General features: G+C 55.5%; 2 protein-coding genes across 2 annotated transcripts; both read right to left on the bottom strand.

Moving 5' to 3' along the window:
- Positions 1-3: 3 nt before the first annotated feature.
- SLC5A2 (solute carrier family 5 member 2) lies at positions 4-6,758 on the bottom strand. The gene is made up of 14 exons (XM_004386700.2): positions 6,633-6,758; positions 6,070-6,141; positions 5,887-5,991; positions 4,816-4,980; positions 4,218-4,323; positions 3,377-3,457; positions 2,990-3,219; positions 2,533-2,668; positions 2,176-2,283; positions 1,896-2,046; positions 1,602-1,770; positions 1,316-1,531; positions 339-471; positions 4-261 (listed from the first exon to the last, which is right to left on the bottom strand). Exons 1-14 carry the CDS (start codon positions 6,756-6,758, stop codon positions 35-37), a joined length of 2,025 nt encoding a protein of 674 aa, XP_004386757.1. The 3' UTR covers positions 4-34.
- Positions 6,759-10,128: 3,370 nt separating this feature from the next.
- TGFB1I1 (transforming growth factor beta 1 induced transcript 1) lies at positions 10,129-16,762 on the bottom strand. Its single transcript, XM_004386701.2, has 11 exons — positions 16,736-16,762; positions 15,283-15,398; positions 15,115-15,167; positions 14,870-15,012; positions 14,623-14,710; positions 14,402-14,507; positions 14,095-14,289; positions 11,834-12,007; positions 11,498-11,579; positions 11,011-11,159; positions 10,129-10,793 (listed from the first exon to the last, which is right to left on the bottom strand). The coding sequence occupies exons 1-11, from the start codon at positions 16,746-16,748 to the stop codon at positions 10,527-10,529; spliced, it is 1,386 nt and encodes a 461-aa protein (XP_004386758.1). The 5' UTR covers positions 16,749-16,762; the 3' UTR covers positions 10,129-10,526.

Below are 16,762 nucleotides of genomic sequence, written 5' to 3'. Positions count from 1 at the left end.
CTGGTTGTGGCTCATGGTGTCCAACATAGTTGCCTCAGGCATAAAAGCCCCAGAGGAACATGGCCACAGCCATCATGAGCAGGGCGTTGAGGTTGACCACACGGGCCCAGGTTGGGTCCTCACTGATGTCCTCCAGCCGCCTGGCTGCTGCAGCAGCCTCCTCCTGAGCAGGGGGTGGGGAACTAACCGCCCCACCGCTGCTTATTCCACAGAACCAAAAGAGGCAGTGGCGGAATAGACCTGGTGCTGAGGGCTGGGGCTCTGGGAGAAATGGAGGCCCTGCAGTTAGCGAGAGGGAACTTGGCCCCTGAGCCCCGCCTCCTCGGGCAGCGCCTTACCCTCCATCTCCGCTGCGTGCTCTAGGCGCCCATTCTGTACAGGGAGTGAGGTTGGGCCTTCCAGCTCCTCATCTGCATCCAGGTCCTCTCGATCCTCCTTGCTGTACCGGAGACTGAAAACCAGGCGGTGGAGCTGGGGAGGGGTAGGAGCAGGGGCCAGGTGGGAGTTCTGTTCCCCCACCCCAGGCCCTAGTGTCTTGTCCACACTGGCGAAACAGCCCTCTCACCGCCCGCCCTAGCTCCCTCTGTGCAGCTTGCACACCTGGCCTAGGCTCAGCTCATTTCAACTTAACCTTCCAAGGGTTCCCTTAGTCCTCAGGCTAAACCCAAGCTCCTCAGCGGGGTATTTAAAGATGCAGGCCCTGTCCTCTTCCCCTTTCATCACCCCAAGACCCCTGTCTACACCCAGAATTGTAGCATTTGAGACTAGTGTACAGTCTTACACAATTTTCCTTCTTGTGGTATTTGCTCAGTTTCTACCTGCTGCCTCTCCTCCCTTCTCCACCTGTGGAACCCTGCCCATCCTTCCAGGCCCAGCTCTTTTGTCCTGCCCCCCAGTCAGCCCTTCACCTGCCCAGCAGCGTCACAAGACCAAAGCCTTGTATGGGCTTTCAAGATGGCACTCTGTCCCTCTCAGCCACCAGTCAAATCCTGTGTTTTGAATCCCAAGGGCCATGCCAAGAATTGGCTTTGAGGCACTTTGATCCCCAAAGAAGATTGTGACCTCCCCCATAATCTTCTTCAGCCCACCTCTCCCAAAACCACTTTAAATAAACGTCATTTAATGTAACACGTTGTGCCTGCTCTGCAAGTGAAACTTCAAGCTGGACTCCCAGCCAACCTTCAGTATAGAAACTCTCTAAGTGTGCCCCCACTGGGCCTTCCTGGAAGCAGATGCGCTCAGGGAGGAGAGGGAGCTGCACTGACCTGGACCTTGCAAGTCTGGGACAGGAGGCGGCCCAGAGGCCAGCACTTACATGTTTGCGTGGGATGGGCGCGGTGCACAGGGAGACTACGAGGGTGAGGAGGCCGGAGCAGACAAAGAGCACGATGGCAAAGTAGAGGTAGTGCACGCCGCAGATCAACGCTGGGCACTTCGAGGGTCTCACGCAGCTGCCCGAGCCAAAGGAAAACTCGGGAATAAGACGTGCCAGACCCATCAGCAGGCCCCCAATCAGTCCCCAGAAGGCACCCTGCAGGGAGGAAAGAGTCAGCCTCCTCAGAATGCCCAAACCCTGCCCTAGGCTTACGACGTAGGCTCACCTTTTCATTGACACGGGGCACAAAGAGAGCCAGGATGAAGACGGCAGACACAGGTGGTGCCAGGTAGCTGGAGACCGACTGCATATAATCGAAGAGCTGCCCGCCCTGTGCTGCCTGCACCACGGGTAGCCAGGCCACCGACACAGCCACAATGAGCACCACCCAGAGCCTGTGGTGGAGCGACCGTCAAGGGACTTCACTCATGACTCACACCTTCCCACAACCCTGCGGGTGCTCCCTGCCCCTATCCTGGGATAATTCGTGGGGCAGGAGGGCAGGGAACGCAGGCTTCACCGTCCTACTAGCAGTAGCTCGGGGTCGCTGGCACGGGGTCGCAGGCGCGTGTAGATGTCCATGGTGAAAAGTGTGCTGCTGCTGTTGAAGATTGAGGCCAGCGAGGACATTAGCGCCGCCAGCATGACCGCCAGCATGAGTCCGCGCATACCTGCAGGCGGAGGGGAGCCATGAGGCCCAGGACACGCTGGTGGTGGGGGCTCCGCGAGGGGCGCCCCCTCGAGTCAACGCGGCGTACCCGCGCGTGTGGGCAGCGGCCAACCCGGGTGCCCACCCTTACCATTGGGCATGAGCTTCACAACAAGCCGCGGGTAGGCGATGTTGGAGCAGCCTACCTCGGTGCCACACACGCGCTTACACACCTCGGGCACCACGCACGCCACCTCATCTGCGGGAAAGAGGCCACAGCGCGGCTAGGGTGGGACCGGGTCGCGGACTAGGATTCCTGAAGTGGGGACTGGGAAGCCTATGAGAGGGGATGTGGGACCCTTGGTGGAAGGCGGGGCCAGGCGACCAGATGGATTCCTGTATCTTAGGGCGGTATCGGAAATGGGAGACAGGCACCTGGATCATTGCACAAGAAAGAGGCTAGGTGGAGCACAGAAATCTTGGTTCAGGATGGGGATGCGGACATTACCCGGGTAAAGAATGCGGCTGATCATGCCTGGCATGACCATGAGGAACATGGGCATCAGCTTCAGGTAGCCGCACAGGATGCAGCCTGCCTTGATGTGGGTCAGGTTCTTCCCAGCCAGGCAGCGCTGCACTATGACCTGCGACGAGGGACATTCAACCACCTGTGTCCAGTCCCTGAGATTCCCCCACCTCACGCTTTGCCTCAACTCGCCCTGACGATTCAGATCGCTCCTCTGGCTCAGGTGGGCCCCCGGTTCATTTCCACCCTCAGACTCTGGCCCTTGGATCCAGCTCCACCTGGTTTAGCTCCATCCTTAGCGTGCTTCCCAGGGCCTGGGTCCCGCCTGCTCAGACCACATGTTGGAACTCAAAGCCGGGCTAGAAGCCGCCTAGCTCCACCCATCTCAGCTCCACTCAGCGGTTCTGGCTGTGCTGGAGCCCAAGCCCTGGCCCCGCACCTGGTCACTGCACCAGTACCAGCTCGAGACGATGGTAAGCCCTAGGAGCAGCGCGGGCCACGGCAGGTCGCCCGTCACAGGGTCCCGAAGCAAGTGGTAGGAGTCAGGACGGGGTTGATAACAGGAGCTGGAGATGTTGCCCAAGGCAGGGTCCTCGGACACTGTCAACGACGTCATTGCCCCCAAGTATTTGTCGAAGAGCCCCGAATACCCGCCCACTTCGTGGAAGGCTGTGTGTGAGCAAGGCCGTCAGGGGACCCAGCGCCCACGCCAAGGCCCTCCCTGGGACTCACGTGCGGGAAACGCGCGATATCCCTGCTCCAGCGTTGAGAGCTCTGCGACCCTCGACCTCCAGCTCCTCCCCCCACCGCTGGCTGAGCCCTGTACCGTAGCCCATGAGGATGAAGGCCCCCACGATAATGACGAAGGTCTGCACCGTATCCGTGTACATCAGCGCTGCCAGCCCTCCTGCAACGGGCCTGGGTCAGTGGGGAGAGCCCAGCTCATGATGACAGACAGGCCGCCCCTAGCACATACAGTATTTTTGCGCGAATTCAAAAAACGTGCCCCTTCCTGGAGAACAAATATCAAAACGATGGCCCATTCTCTGGGTTAATGCACCCGGGCACCAAGAGGCTGATGAGCAGAATGTGGGCTGAGTATTAAGTTCCAGTGATGCCTCCTTGGCCAGGCACCCATGTGCAAGACCCCCACTGCTGGCTCCTCTCTAGGCCCCACTTTTCTCGCCTATGTAATATGAGGGAGTGACTCTCTGAGGTCCAAATTCTCAGTTCCATCCCATCCCCAGGCTGGACCCCTCAAACCCGCCACTGGCACAGGCCACGCCCTCTCTTGTCCAGCGTTCGGCCTTAGGCTCCACCCTGGAACCCTCCGACCACACTCGGTTTGGCAGGATATCCTAGGGACTGGCAAAGTCGGCTCCCCTCCCAGGCGTTCAAAAGCTGCTGAATCTTCTTTTTCCTCAGTTCCCACTCCGAGGCTCGGCACCTGTTCGGTGCTCGGAGCTTCCAATCCAAATCCAAGTGGGGAGAGAGGGGGAGTTTGTTTTCCAAAGGTTGAGGTGCCCCTCCTACCTGGACCGCATCACACTTTAGAACCTCTCCTCCCTGCTTTCCTCTGGTGACTACCCTAAAACCCGCCCACAGCTCCACGGCTCTAAGCAAGTCTCCCAGCCCTGCTGTCTTCCCTACCCCCCTCCCGCGGCCACCTGTCACCGTGTAGATCATGGTGATGCCCAAAAGCGCGATGACTGAGGCGTAGATATTCCAGCCCAGAGCTTGCTGGATGAACAGCGCTCCGGAGAACATGTCCACCTTGGGGGAAGGAGCCAGCGCGCAGGTCAGGGCTCAGGGGCCAGGGCAGGGACCCAGGTCCACCTCCTGCCCAGGCCACATCCCTATGTGACCAAGCTCTGGAAGGCTCCCTCATTTTTCGACGACCTGGCCTTCCGAGGCCCCACCACTGTGGCCATGGCTCCAGAGACATGTTCCTTCTAGGCCCCGCCTCCATCCGTTCTTTTGCCCCGCCCTCTCCAGGTCTCTTTTGTGTACTGGGGGTAGATTCCGACTCATAGAGACCCTGTAGAATAGAGTAGAACTGTCCAATAGGGTTTCTGAGCCTGAAATCTTTGCGGGAGTAGATTGCCTTTTCTCCCTCAGAGCGGCTGGTGAGTGAACCGTCGACCTTTCAGTAGCAGCCAAGTGCTTAATCATTGCGCCACCAAGGCTCTGTCAGGTCTCTCTAGAGACCTCCTTTCAGCGGCCCCGCCCTTCCTGCGTCCCGCCCCGCCCGCCGCTGAGGCTCACCGAGATCTTGGTGAATATGTACAGAAAAAGCGAGAGCATTGACAGGTAGAGGCGGATGCGGTGGCCGCCGAAGCGCTTGCGCAGGTACTGCGGCATCGTAATGACGCCCGCGGTTCGGTACACCGGCGCGAAGAGCCAGCCCAGTAGCAGCACCACGAACAGCGCCTGCGGACACAGCGCGGCAGCTGATGACTCCATTCCTGAGATCCTGCGATGAGAGCGGCCCCGCGCTCCCCGTCTGAAGGGTCTGAGAGAACTTCTCTTCGTGAACGTGCTACTCCAAGGCAAGTGGCCCTGAAAAGGGTCACGCCTGGGGCACGGAGGGCGCAACTGGTCCTGAGCCCTGTACATTAAGGAGCAGGGTCTTGACCCCTTCCTGGGCCCTTAACCAGAGCCTTGCCTCCATGACTCGTGGCCAGTCCCTCCCAGGACGGTTTCTACCCTACTCCTCCTCACCTCATTCCCCCACCTCCCATCTCTAGCACATGAACCTAAGAACAGACTCCTCAGCCTGACCCCTGTCTCTGTCAGGCAGTATTACCTCCCTTCTCCTCTCCACCCTTCCAAGACTTCTGTCCGTCAAGGCTCAGCTCAGAGGCCTCCTCCTCCAGGAAGCCCTGAGCTCATAGCCCTGATCTCCCCAAGCCTCTAAGGGGCGCCTCAGACCAAGAGCTTTGTCTCCTCTTCCGAGCAAGGGGCTTTCATTTGGCCCAGGGATCCTCACAGGCCACAGCTTCAGAAAACATCAGAACTAACAAGCGCTGCCCTATCTTTGAGGCCACTCACCCAGCTTCAGAGAGGAGAAAATCAAGGTCCACAGAGGGTAGTGGCTGGTCCAGGGTCACAGCAAGTCAGGGGCAGGACCTACCCTTTCCCTGAAAGCAGTCATCTCGTGCATCTCCCACCTCTGAGCTGGACATTGTGACACTCATTCCCAGCCCAGCCCCAGCCCACAGTTGGAAAGGCCCACCTCCAGTCTCACTTACATCCCCCAGCCTGGAGCTTCCCCAGGTATGGCCCTCCCAGGAGTCCCCACCGGGGGCAGGGTTATTGGTGAAAAGAGGATCTCACATTCCACTCGAATCCAGCCACAGCCAAACCACTTGCAGCACCAGTCCCTGCCAGGCCCACAAAGTGGCCGCTGCCAATGTTGCTGGCAAAGAGAGAGGCCCCAACCTGGGTGGCCAGAGGTGGGGTGAGCCAGGCTGCCTCCCTAGGCCTCCCCTCCCTCCTCCACAGCCCAGCTCTGCTTACCGGCCACCATATCATGCTTTGTCCCGCCAGGAAGTAGCCACCAACCGTGCCTCTGTTGGTTCTACACATGGACTAGGGGACAGGAGTGAGGAACACCTGGGTTCAGGACACATCTTGAGACCTCATTAGCTTCCTCAACAGATTCTTCAGCCTTGTTTCAGGCTGAAGATTAACCAGCACTTGGCTCCCCTAATCTCCCTCACCCCATCTCCCCCGAGGCACCCTGAGTTTGGCTGGATTTGGCCTGACTTTCCTGGGGATCTTGGATATAGGCTGCTGGTCAGTCATAAATGTGGTCCGGGAAACAAGAGAACTCTTCATGAACGCTGACCCTGATGGAAATCCACTAACTCGCTCACTAACTCAATCCAAAGGTGGGAAAACAGGAAGGAATGTTGGCTGTGCCTCCCTGAGTCTCTCAAAAGACCTGCTTGCCTCCCAGCCCTGGGTTTATCCCTCAAAAATCCAGGCATCCTACCACCATCCCTACCATAGGGTCTTCCAGAGACTTTCCCCCCAGACCTCAGAGGCCTGGCTTCCAGCAGCACCCCTTGACCTCTCACCCATAAGCCGACACCAATGACCAGCAGGAAATAGGCGGCAATGACCAGAATGTCAGCAGTGTTGTCGATTAGGACACTCTGGTCCTCCAGTCCTGGTGCCGAGCTTGCCTCTGTGTGTGCCTCCATTCTGACAAGGATCTGCCCCTCAAGGGACCAGCTCCCGGATGCCCCCAGGGGAGGGATTAATGGTTACCTCAAAGGCAGTGAGCTGGCAAGTCCCCCAGTCCTCGCCCTCTCCCCACTTCAGCTTCATTTAGCTGAATCAGGTCATAACAAGACCAAAGCTGATCCTGGGGAACTGGACCCTTTCCAGTTCAGGAGCACTCCTTCCTAGGCTTTAGTCCCCACCCCCTCCTCAATGGCCCAGGCTCAAAATCACCTCTTTCACCCACCCTCAGCCTCTACCTAGCGAGCCCAACTGAACCAGGCCCCTGGTTCTAATTCAAAGGGATCATTTTCATATCCAAATCTAACAGTATCACTCCCCTGCTCAGAAACCCTCCAAAGCTCCCTACTACCTTCAGGAGGAAGTTCATACTCTCAGTCTAATATTCAAGGCCTACCATACCCTGACTTCTCTCTCTTCTCCTTGCTCTTCCATACAAAGCCTACAGTGAAGCCACGGTTCCTTTCTGATTTCCCTGCCCAGCCCAAATATTTGCATACCTCCAAACCTGTGTCCTCTGCTTAGAGTGTCTTCTCCCGCATAACCAACTCCTACTCAACCTTCAGTACCCAACCTGTGTCACCTCTTCAGGGAAGATTTCTCTGAATTTTCTGATACAGTTCTGAGCACACTGTGTGGTCCTTGTGTGGGTCCAGGCCTGTCTCCCCAACAGACTGTGGGGATGCTTCAAGAGCAGGGACTGGTCTGATTCATCCCTGGAGTCCCTTTGCTCAGCACAGGGCCAGGTGTAGAGAGGGAGGAGGTTGGTGAATACCTGACCCTCTGCCTTTCTATACTATCTTTGAATGTAGGGGAACTGTCAAGGGGAACTCCTGTCTGATTATGGAAGCTACGGTCATCCCTGAGATAGGGAACACAGAAAAATATTTTAGGGGAATATGATGAGTTCTTATGGACTATTTTAGTTTGAGTTCCTTCAGAAGCAGCCCCTGAGACAAGAATCTGGGTGCAAGGACTTTATCTGGGAGATGATCCCAGGAAGAACTGTGAAGGAGTGGGGAAGTGAGACAAAGAAAGCAGAAAAGCCAGTAAAGTGTGATTTGATTAGTAGGTTATCCCTGAGGGCAAATGGGACTCAATCCCAGCGGGGACCCTCTGGGAGATGGAAGAACACACCTCGGAACTGACCCTCAAGGGGCCAGGAAGCTGGGTTATTTATTCACCAATTCCTGTCTCACCGGTTGAAGGTTGCAGAAATTTCCCTCACACATTTCAGGCCTGCCCAATACATGAAGCACACTCCCGCCCCTAGAGAATGCCCTTAGGCAAGAAGTTTGGGGAGAAGTTGGAGAGTCTGGGCACTGTCTGCATATGACTTCCTAGGTGAGTCAAGTGAGTATGGGCAAGCCATCCACAGTGTCTGCTTCAGTGGGTGATGAGTTTGAAGTGCTTAAGAGAACTCCAGGGGCAAATGGCAGAGGACACATTTGGTTTCTTATGGGCTTAAAATAAAATCTGTATGCCCTCACTGTGGCCTAAAAGGCCCTTCATGATGTGACCCCTGCTTCCCCTTGGACTTCCTCTTCTCACTGGTCTTCTTTCCTTTCTTACAATAGGCCAAGTATTTCCCTACCTCCTCGCCTTTGCACTTGCATTCTGCCTGGAAGGCTGTCCTCAGCCTATTTGCTTGGCCAACTCCTTCTCAACCTTCAACTCACAGCTTAAACATCACATTTTCACAGAGGCCTTCCCTGACTACCAGGTTCAAGTGAGCCCTTCCCCACCTTCTCTTAGTCCTCTATTTTTTCCTTCTTGCCCTCCCTCCTTTTCTTTCTTTCCCATTTCTCCTTTCATTTAACAAACATTTATTGAGCACTTACCACACCTTTCCGGACACTGGACAGACAATGGTCAGCAAAACAGACACATTCTCTGCTCTCAGGGAACTTGCATTCCAGTGTCAGAAACAGATATAAATAAGCAACCAATGCCTATTTACAATAGTGATTGCTCAATAAACACTTGGTGAATGAATGAATCGAGACAGGAGATGGCCATTTTGGGCATCCTCAAGACAGGAAGGTAGCTACAAGCCAGAGGATGGATGACGTCCTCCAGGATGGAAGAAGATCAGTAGGTCAGGGGAGACCCAGGAAGAGGAGCCTTGGAGAGGAAAAGATCTGGGAGGCCTGCCTGAAGCAAGGGCACCTCACCTTTGTCTCCTGCTCACACATACTTTCCTTGACTACCAGCTCCCCCTGAAGAGCTGAAAGAGTCTCTGGGGATCCATTGTTTCCAGCCCCAAATGTCCCTGTTGTCTAGATCCCAAGCCCCCTCCTCAGGGAACTGCAGGGTCCAAGGTGAAGGTTTAGGGGCTCACGAAGTCCCCTGGGGCTTGAGGACTCAGATGGAGCCTGAACTCCACACTTGAAACCTCTGGTTCCACCCTTCTCTGCTGGGACTTAGCTCAGGTATCACCTCTTCCAGGGAGCTTTCCTTGACTCCCAGTCTGGGTTAGGCGCCTCCTCCAGGCTGCTACAGTCCCCAGTGCTTCCCTCAGTTCCTGCCCTGACTACACCAGGTGTCATCCTCTGCTTAGGTATCTGTGTCCCCTAGGCAGGATTGCTCAGACCTGACTCTCTCTCTTTGTGGACCCAGCACTGCGCAGCACAGGGCCAAGGCAGAGGAGGCCTCAGGAAGTACTAATGAACCAACAGGGAGAGTAAATAATGACTCTGGACATGCCAACTTCCTGCCTTCTTCCATATTCTGGGTAATTCCTACACATTTGGCTGGTGCTTAACAGTCCGGATGATGCCATAAGGATGTGGGTGTTTGAAGGGTGGGGATGAGAAGGTGGTAAGCTGGGGCCATGTCTACATGAAACCTACAGGCTACTGGAGACGGTATGGGTCAATACTAGTGCCTTAGTGCCCAGATCCAAAGAGTGGGTAAATTGGCACTTCTGGATGAAGCTCCATCTCCGAGGGTCCTTTAAAGAAAAAATAATTCTGGGGACTAAGCAAGGGGAGAGGGAAAAAGCAGATTAACTGCTGGTTTCAAGGATGTAGGAAGCTGAAGAGTGAGGGTGGGTAGGGAAGGTGGTAGTAAAGGCTCAGCGGGGCCCTAGCCTGAGCTGTCCTGCCTCCTCCACTATCTGTACAATCCTGCGCGGATCGCCGTCCTATCCAGCCTCGGGCTCATCTGCTATTTGAAGGCCGTGAGCGGCTGCCTGCTAGGGCTGCCCGTTCTGCTCCTGCCACAGACTGTGGCCTAGAGCCCGCCCGGGACTGAGCCAGCCCAGGGGCGGGGCGTCCAGACGAAGGGCTCTGCACAGCACAGTCGGAGACACGGCACCAGCGAGGCGTGGAAGGTGTTTATGTAGGTAGAAAAAGGTGCACAAAACGGTGAGGGAGCAGGGACGTCCCGTCCTGGACTCTGATTCGTCGGAATTGCAAACTCCCCCACCCTCTGTCGGGGGCTCCCACAAGGGCGGGAATAGAGTGAAGGGCTCACGAGGAATCTATCTTCAGTGTACGACCCACTTCCAGGATGTATGGCCTTAGGCTTGGCGGAGCCTCTTCTGAGCTTGACAGAATGCAAGAGTACCTTAGGGGCGGGGTCTCTCCAGTGGGTGAGGCCTTACAGACGGGTTTAGGGGCGACCCCAGCTCAAAGAGCAGGGCCTTGGGGTCTGGAGGACGTGGCACCCGCGAAGGGCGGGGTCTGTGGGAGCTTGGCCCCCGGACCCAAGAGCCTCGTGGGCGGTCAGCCGAAGAGCTTGAGAAAGCAGGGCTGGCAGTAGGGCTTGCCGGCGCGCTCCTGGAAGGAGCCTTTGGTGAGCGGACGCAGGCAGAAGGTGCAGGTGAAGTGGTCCGGGTGGAAGCGGCGGCCCAGGGCCGACACGCAGCGACCCGTGACTGGGAGGCCACATGTGGCGCACAGCGAGCCGCGCCGCGCATGAAAATGGTTCTCACACAGCGGGCGACCCTCGTGCTCGAAAAAGCTGCCTCCTGAGAAGGGCGCGAAGCATTCCTGGGGAAGGACGGTTGCGAAAAGGAAAGTCAGCGGCCAAACCTCAATCCAGAGAACCAGCCTTGAATGACCCAAGGTGACCCCGTATCCCGTCCGCGGACAGGAAGCCCCGCCTGGGGAAGAACACTGCCCTGAATCAGCCATGGCCCCGCCCCAGGCTCATAGTCCCTCCTCTCATTGACCCATCCCTCTAAGTCCCCACTCCACCGCAGCGCACCCTGCAGACAAAGCAGTCTGGGTGCCAGAGCGCGCTGAGCGCCGAGATGTAGTTATCCAGAATGGGGCCTTGGCAGCCCTGGCAACGCGGGGCGAACAGTTGCAGGAAGTCCCTGCGACAGTAGGGGCGGCCGTCGCGCTCGTGGAAACCTAGGGGCGTGAACAGAGTGGGCTGAAAGAAAAGGGGGCGGAGCCGGACTGGGGACACCCAGATCTGAGACCGTGAGGCCAGCGAGACCTGGCAGTGACTAGAAGGCAGGAGCAGGGTCTGCGCGCGGGCACAGCAGGAGGGGAGGGAATGGGCGGGGCCTGGGAACCCACAGATGGGAGAGGGTGGGGTTAGAAGAGACTTGGAGAAAATTCACCCGCGAGGACTCCGGAGGTCCGAGCCTGCGGAACCAGAGGGGGGACGGGGTCAGGCCGACTAGAGGGACGGTGCGGGACGTCCAGCGGACCCGCAGCTTTTAAGGCGGGAGTCAAACTCTCACCCTCATCCCCGAAGGGCTCCCTGCAACTGACGCAGCAGAAATGCTCCGGGTGCCAATGGGTGCCCAAGGCGGTAACCATCTTCTGCAGAGAATGAAAGAGGACACTCAGTGTGCCCCTCCTTCCCTTCCTCTCCAACCGGGACCTAGGTGAGAGGGCTGAGGTAGACGCTAAGACGCTGGAGAACTAACAGGGTTCTTGTGAGTCAAGGAGAGAAGGTGAGGTCGTCCAAGGGGCCGTGGATTGGTCAAGGGATAAAGCTGGGGGTGGGGGAGCGGGCCTGTTAGTGGCAGAGGTCACAGAAGCGAGGGCCTGATGTGCCCGCGAGTGGGGCTCACGTGTTGGATGGGTTGGTTGCAGAGGCCACATCTTGGTGAGAAGCGCTCAAAGTAGCACTCGGGGCAAAAGGGGGCTCCGTCCTTCTCAAAGAAGCTGCTGCCTCCTAAGGCCGTGGAACAGCCACCACAAACGAAGTGCTCCGGGTGCCAGGCGCGGCCCAGCGCCGTCACCACCTGCGGGTTGGGGTAAGGCCAGGGTCAGAGTGGCCCTCGGGCTGCCACGTGCCCAGTGAGCTAAGGTTTATATGGTGCTTTCCCAATCTTATCTCTGAGAGGTCAGGATGAAGAATATAATGTCCATGGTGGGAAAAGACTCTTTCAAGGTCATGCAAACTACAAGTGATGGAGAGTCAACCCAGGTCTTCAAGCTTTGCTCCAGAAGCGACTCATCCATTAGGCACAACACGCAGTGTTAGGGCACACAGTATTTTTACGGGCCTATGAAAATGTTTTAATTTCTTTTAAAATTGGAAGAAGAAATGAACTAGAAGAAAATGTTTTAATATATAATATTAATACATTCATCTTTATAATAATGCAGTAATAAAATACTGTGTAATAAAATATATGTATTTATGGCGAAAGGGACCCATGAAGGCAAAAGTGCCTCAGGCCCACGGAAGTCGTAATGCTGCCCCACTTTGCTAACGTTAGGAATTCTGGGATGGGCACTTATCTAGTAGGAGGAGCCTAGTCAACCATTGGGCACAGCTGTTGTCAATCACGTCTGTTCAGTTAAGCCTAGAACCAGTTTTCTCAGACCAGACTCTCTCTGGTGGAGAAGGGATAGTTTCTGTGGATGCTTGAGGGGTGCTGAGTGGAGCCAACAAAGCTTTTGTGAAGATTAAATGAGATGGGTTTTATGTTTTTAAAGGGGCCAGCACAGTGCCTGGCACAGAGTAGGACCACAAATGATAATTGGGTTGAAATTCTCACCCTGCCACATACTTGCTATGTGACTCAAAGCCTCAGTTTCCTCATCCATTAAATATGAATAACAACAGTGGCGTCACTAGGGTTGGTGTCACCCAGTGCAGTAACTCATGGTGTCACCCCCCCATGGACCTCCTCCCATACCAGACCATACAGAACCCTTAGTCATGTTTTTTGTATTAATGTTATCCGTAAATTCTCATATATCACTGAATGCAATGGTCATAGGAGTGACGCAAATAACTAGTAAAATTAAATTACGTCTTTAAATGACAATATCACACGCACAGCCTAGATCACTTACATTTACATGGTTTCATATGGTCAAAGTGAAAATTTGGAATGAAAACAATAGAATATGAAGTGAAAATGTTTAAGAAGTTCATCAAAATTATGTTCATTTTAATATTAAATTTTACGGTTACGTGAGATACGTTAATAGGTTAGGTAATCGGGGGCAGATTATCCAACAGGCAAGGTAAGCACAGTGCTTTCCTAGCTTACCAGATGACCTGTAGTGAACAATTGCACATTTTTTCACCACATCAAAGATTCTGCTTCTAGGTGTGGCTGGCATCTGTTTCTCTCCCAACCCCACACAGCACCTTCCTACAGAATCAAAGCCTCCTTTCAAATTTACAGTCCCTAACTGGGGTGGATGACCCCATAAGCAAGGTAAGCACGGGCTTAATAATCTGTAGTGAACAATTTCACATGGGTTTCACCACATGTGAACTTGTTCACTCAGATCATCTTGGTGCTTACCTTGCTTATTGGATAATCTGCTTTTGATTAGGTTTGGAAAGCTGAACTGAGAGAGAGCGAGACAGAGCAAGCCCTGCGATCTGACCTAGCAGTTTCTGCTCTCAGGTCATACGCTTTCTCGTCCTCTCTGCTCCTCCCTACCCAGGGTGGTATTGACGACTGTTTCTTTTTAAGTCTGATTATTTGGGGAGGACTTTTAAAATTTTTAAATCAAACTCTCCTCTCTTGGAGGGTTTCTACCGGCTGGAAGGTCCAGGGACCTGTGCTGTGCACGTGTGCATGTGTGTGCATGTGTGCGTGTCCCAGGTGCTGCTGGGTGCATGGGGCTGGGCTGGGCACAGAGGAGGCATGTGCACTCCATGGCCAGCCCCAGGGGAGGGTGTGTCACCCCTCTGACAGTGTCACCCGGTGAAGTCTGTACCCCCTGCACCCCCAATGATGCCACCGAATAACAATAGTACCCATTTCAAACAGTTATTCATTAAAAGGGAACAGCACAAAGTCTAGCTCTCAGTAAAGACGGATCTGTAGCTACCTGCCCACATTCATGGGGCTCCACTTACTTGCCCAGCAATGGGTTTATTGCAGGAGCCGCAGAGGCCCTTGGCCTGGGTGGGAACACCACGGCGGCTGAGGTCCGACTGCAGCAGCCCCAGCATGGTGTCTAGGCTGCCCTTACTGGTTGGCTCTGGTGGGGATGGGGAGCCCTCGTTCACGGAGCTTGGCACTGGAGGCTGTGTTGGCCCAGAGGCTGGAAGCTGCATGATGGAGGACATGAGAGTTGAATCAGCAAGGAGGCAGATGTGGAGAGGCCTAGAAGGGGTTGGAGAACCCCAAACTGACACCGACCCGCCCCCCTGTCCGACTCACATGGTTCTGGACACGGAAGTCAGAGAGTGAGGCCATGAGTCTATCCAGCTCCAGGGTGGCTGAGGTGGCCGAAGGCTTTGCAGGGACAGGGGATGGGCTGGGAGGGCTGTGAAGACACAGCTTGTGTCAGCGCAGAACCTCCCAAATGTTCCCTCCAGTAACCCAGGTATCCAGGGCCCCTGTCACCACTCTCTCAGCCCTGACAACTATGCCAGACTCACATATTGGGCCTTTTTTTGTCCTCAGATTGGTCCTCCTTCTGCTCCCCTGCAGCCGCCTTGGTAGATGGGAACTGAGACATTATTTCATCTGGAGAGAGGAGAGAAGGGCACTTGGATATGGGGCCATGCTCAACCACCCTCCCAGTTAATGCTTTAGCAGCTACTCTGGGATGTCTATGACCATTAGTCTCTGTCCTTCCTTGCCCACCCCCCATCCCATCAAGGCCTGTCTCAGTAACCCTGTTACCTGTGATGTTGAATTGGGTTGCATTAAGTTCCTGGAGCAATCGATCTAGCTCACAGAGCCCAGTGCCCAAGACACCACTGGAAGAGGAGAATGGAGGGGCCGCAGAGGCCGCAGGCTTCGGGGACCGAGGCTTGCATACCGTACTGGGAAATAGGGTGGGAGCCTGGGCTCAGGGGTGGGGAATCCAAGCCCCCTCACCTGAGCCTGAAGTGGGTTCCCCATCCCCCAGCTCCCAGGCCCCTCACCTGTACAGATGGTCTTTGTCCCCAGATGCTCCCAAAGACTCCCCAGACCCTGTCTACAGAGAGAAGAGATGCATGTGTGGGATGCCAGGCCTGTAATTGGCTTCACTCAGGCCCAGATTTCCCTTGCCTTGGCCAGTGGCTGGCCCAGCCCCCAGCATTTGACCTTACCTGTGTCTGGTGGTCATAGGGCAGGGGAGGCGTGAGCGGCTCTGGGGGTCGCTCTTTTGCAGCCCCTGACCTTGGCATGTGTGAGGTAGTGGTCTCCAGGTCAGAAAGCAGAGCATCTGCAGGGAGAAGAAGCCAGGGTGAGAAGTTGAGGGGTCAAGATTAGGGCCATCTGGAGTTAGAGGCTGCGTTTAAAGCCACCAGGAATTAGAGGGCTGAGACAGGGCCTTAAGAGATCAGAGGATAAGGGTTCCTAATGGGTAGTATTTGAGAAAGACAGAAGTCAGTATTACGAGCAGAGGTCAAGAATCAGAAGGAAACATGGCGTCAAACCAAGGCAAAGACGTGGAAGGGCAGCAAGGAATACTTAATGACCAGAACACCCTGATTGGCTCATCCTGGGAATCAAGCACAAACCCAGCCGCCTAAATGTTTAATTCTCCCCATCTTCCCTGATGCAGTCAAAATTGGTTTTCTCAAGCCAAGTTTGGCTCCACCCCAAATTGCTCAATTGGCTGTATGCCTGGTATCCAGCTTTCTGATTGGATGCTCCCTTTGCCTCGCCCATTAATTTCTCCCTCTACCAAATCAAGCCCCTCCTAGCCCTGGTCCACCTCCAGGCCTCACCGGGTCTCGCTCTACGCTCCTCATTGGCGCGTCTGCCCAGGCCTGCGTTCTGATTGGTTTCTTCTCCACATAGCCAGTGCCCATTACCCTTACAGAGGCGCACCCTCTACTGGAGGGTGTCGGAACTCCTTCTCTTCCACGGAGGGCACAGCATTCCAGCCCCAGCTCTAGCCCCATCAGACAAGGAGGACAAGATGCCCCAGCCCTCTTTCTGGGCCCCAAGACCTCCTCCTCCTTCCCCTAGAGCTGGGTTCTTTTAACCGTTTCCTTTCCAAAACCTAGAAGTCCATGCCCCTTTACTCCTCATCTCTCATCACTATGGTGAAACCCTTAACCTCTCTCTGGCATCTTAGCACTCTATTATTCTCTTTCTTGCCTCAAGGACTTGACCCCTTCCCACACTTAGGAGCCCTTAACTCTTCCCTTCCCCAAATCCTGTAGAACTAGATGTCACACTCTTCCACCCCTCCCTCCTCCACTTTGCCAGTCCCCAGACCCATACCCTTGTAAGCCGTCCCTTCCCAGGGACCTTAAGCAGAAGCGCCCACGGGGCGCTGCACCTCCTTGCCCATCCGCTTGCAGCCAAGGATGGAGGTGCACAGCGAGGAAAGAAGGGACGGAGCAGCTGGCCGGGAGGTGCAGCAGAGGAGAGTCAGGAAGGGAGACGTGGAGTCGGAAAGGAGGCGCGGGCAAAGACCAGAAGCAGGAGTGAGAAGACGGGAGGCCGGGATGGGGAGATACGGGGAGTGCGAGGGACGCTCTTGGGTGGGGAAGCGGGTCCAGGCGGCGGGTGAGGAGCTGGGGACGCGGGGGCCCGGGCCCCACTCACCCAGGTCCTCCATGGCGGGGCGCGGGC

This window comes from Trichechus manatus, unplaced genomic scaffold (genome assembly GCF_000243295.1).
Source record: "Trichechus manatus latirostris isolate Lorelei unplaced genomic scaffold, TriManLat1.0 scaffold00170, whole genome shotgun sequence".
NCBI classification, from domain to species: Eukaryota; Metazoa; Chordata; class Mammalia; order Sirenia; family Trichechidae; genus Trichechus; species Trichechus manatus.
This window is presented reverse-complemented; position numbering and strand designations above follow the sequence as displayed.

Bases quoted from the DNA above. Each gene is read 5' to 3' on its own strand.
- TGFB1I1 (XM_004386701.2), bottom strand. The intron at 15,168-15,282 runs GTAAGGTCAAAT...TTCTCTCTGTAG, and splicing joins CCTATGACCACCAGACACAG to ACAGGGTCTGGGGAGTCTTT. The intron at 12,008-14,094 runs GTAAGTGGAGCC...CCCAACCCGCAG, and splicing joins ATAAACCCATTGCTGGGCAA to GTGGTGACGGCGCTGGGCCG.
- SLC5A2 (XM_004386700.2), bottom strand. From the start codon at position 6,758: ATGGAGGCACACACAGAGGCAAGCTCGGCACCAGGACTGGAGGACCAG. The intron at 6,142-6,632 runs GTGAGAGGTCAA...CCTGTCCCCTAG, and splicing joins TCATTGGTGTCGGCTTATGG to TCCATGTGTAGAACCAACAG. The intron at 262-338 runs GTAAGGCGCTGC...CATTTCTCCCAG, and splicing joins GCACGCAGCGGAGATGGAGG to AGCCCCAGCCCTCAGCACCA.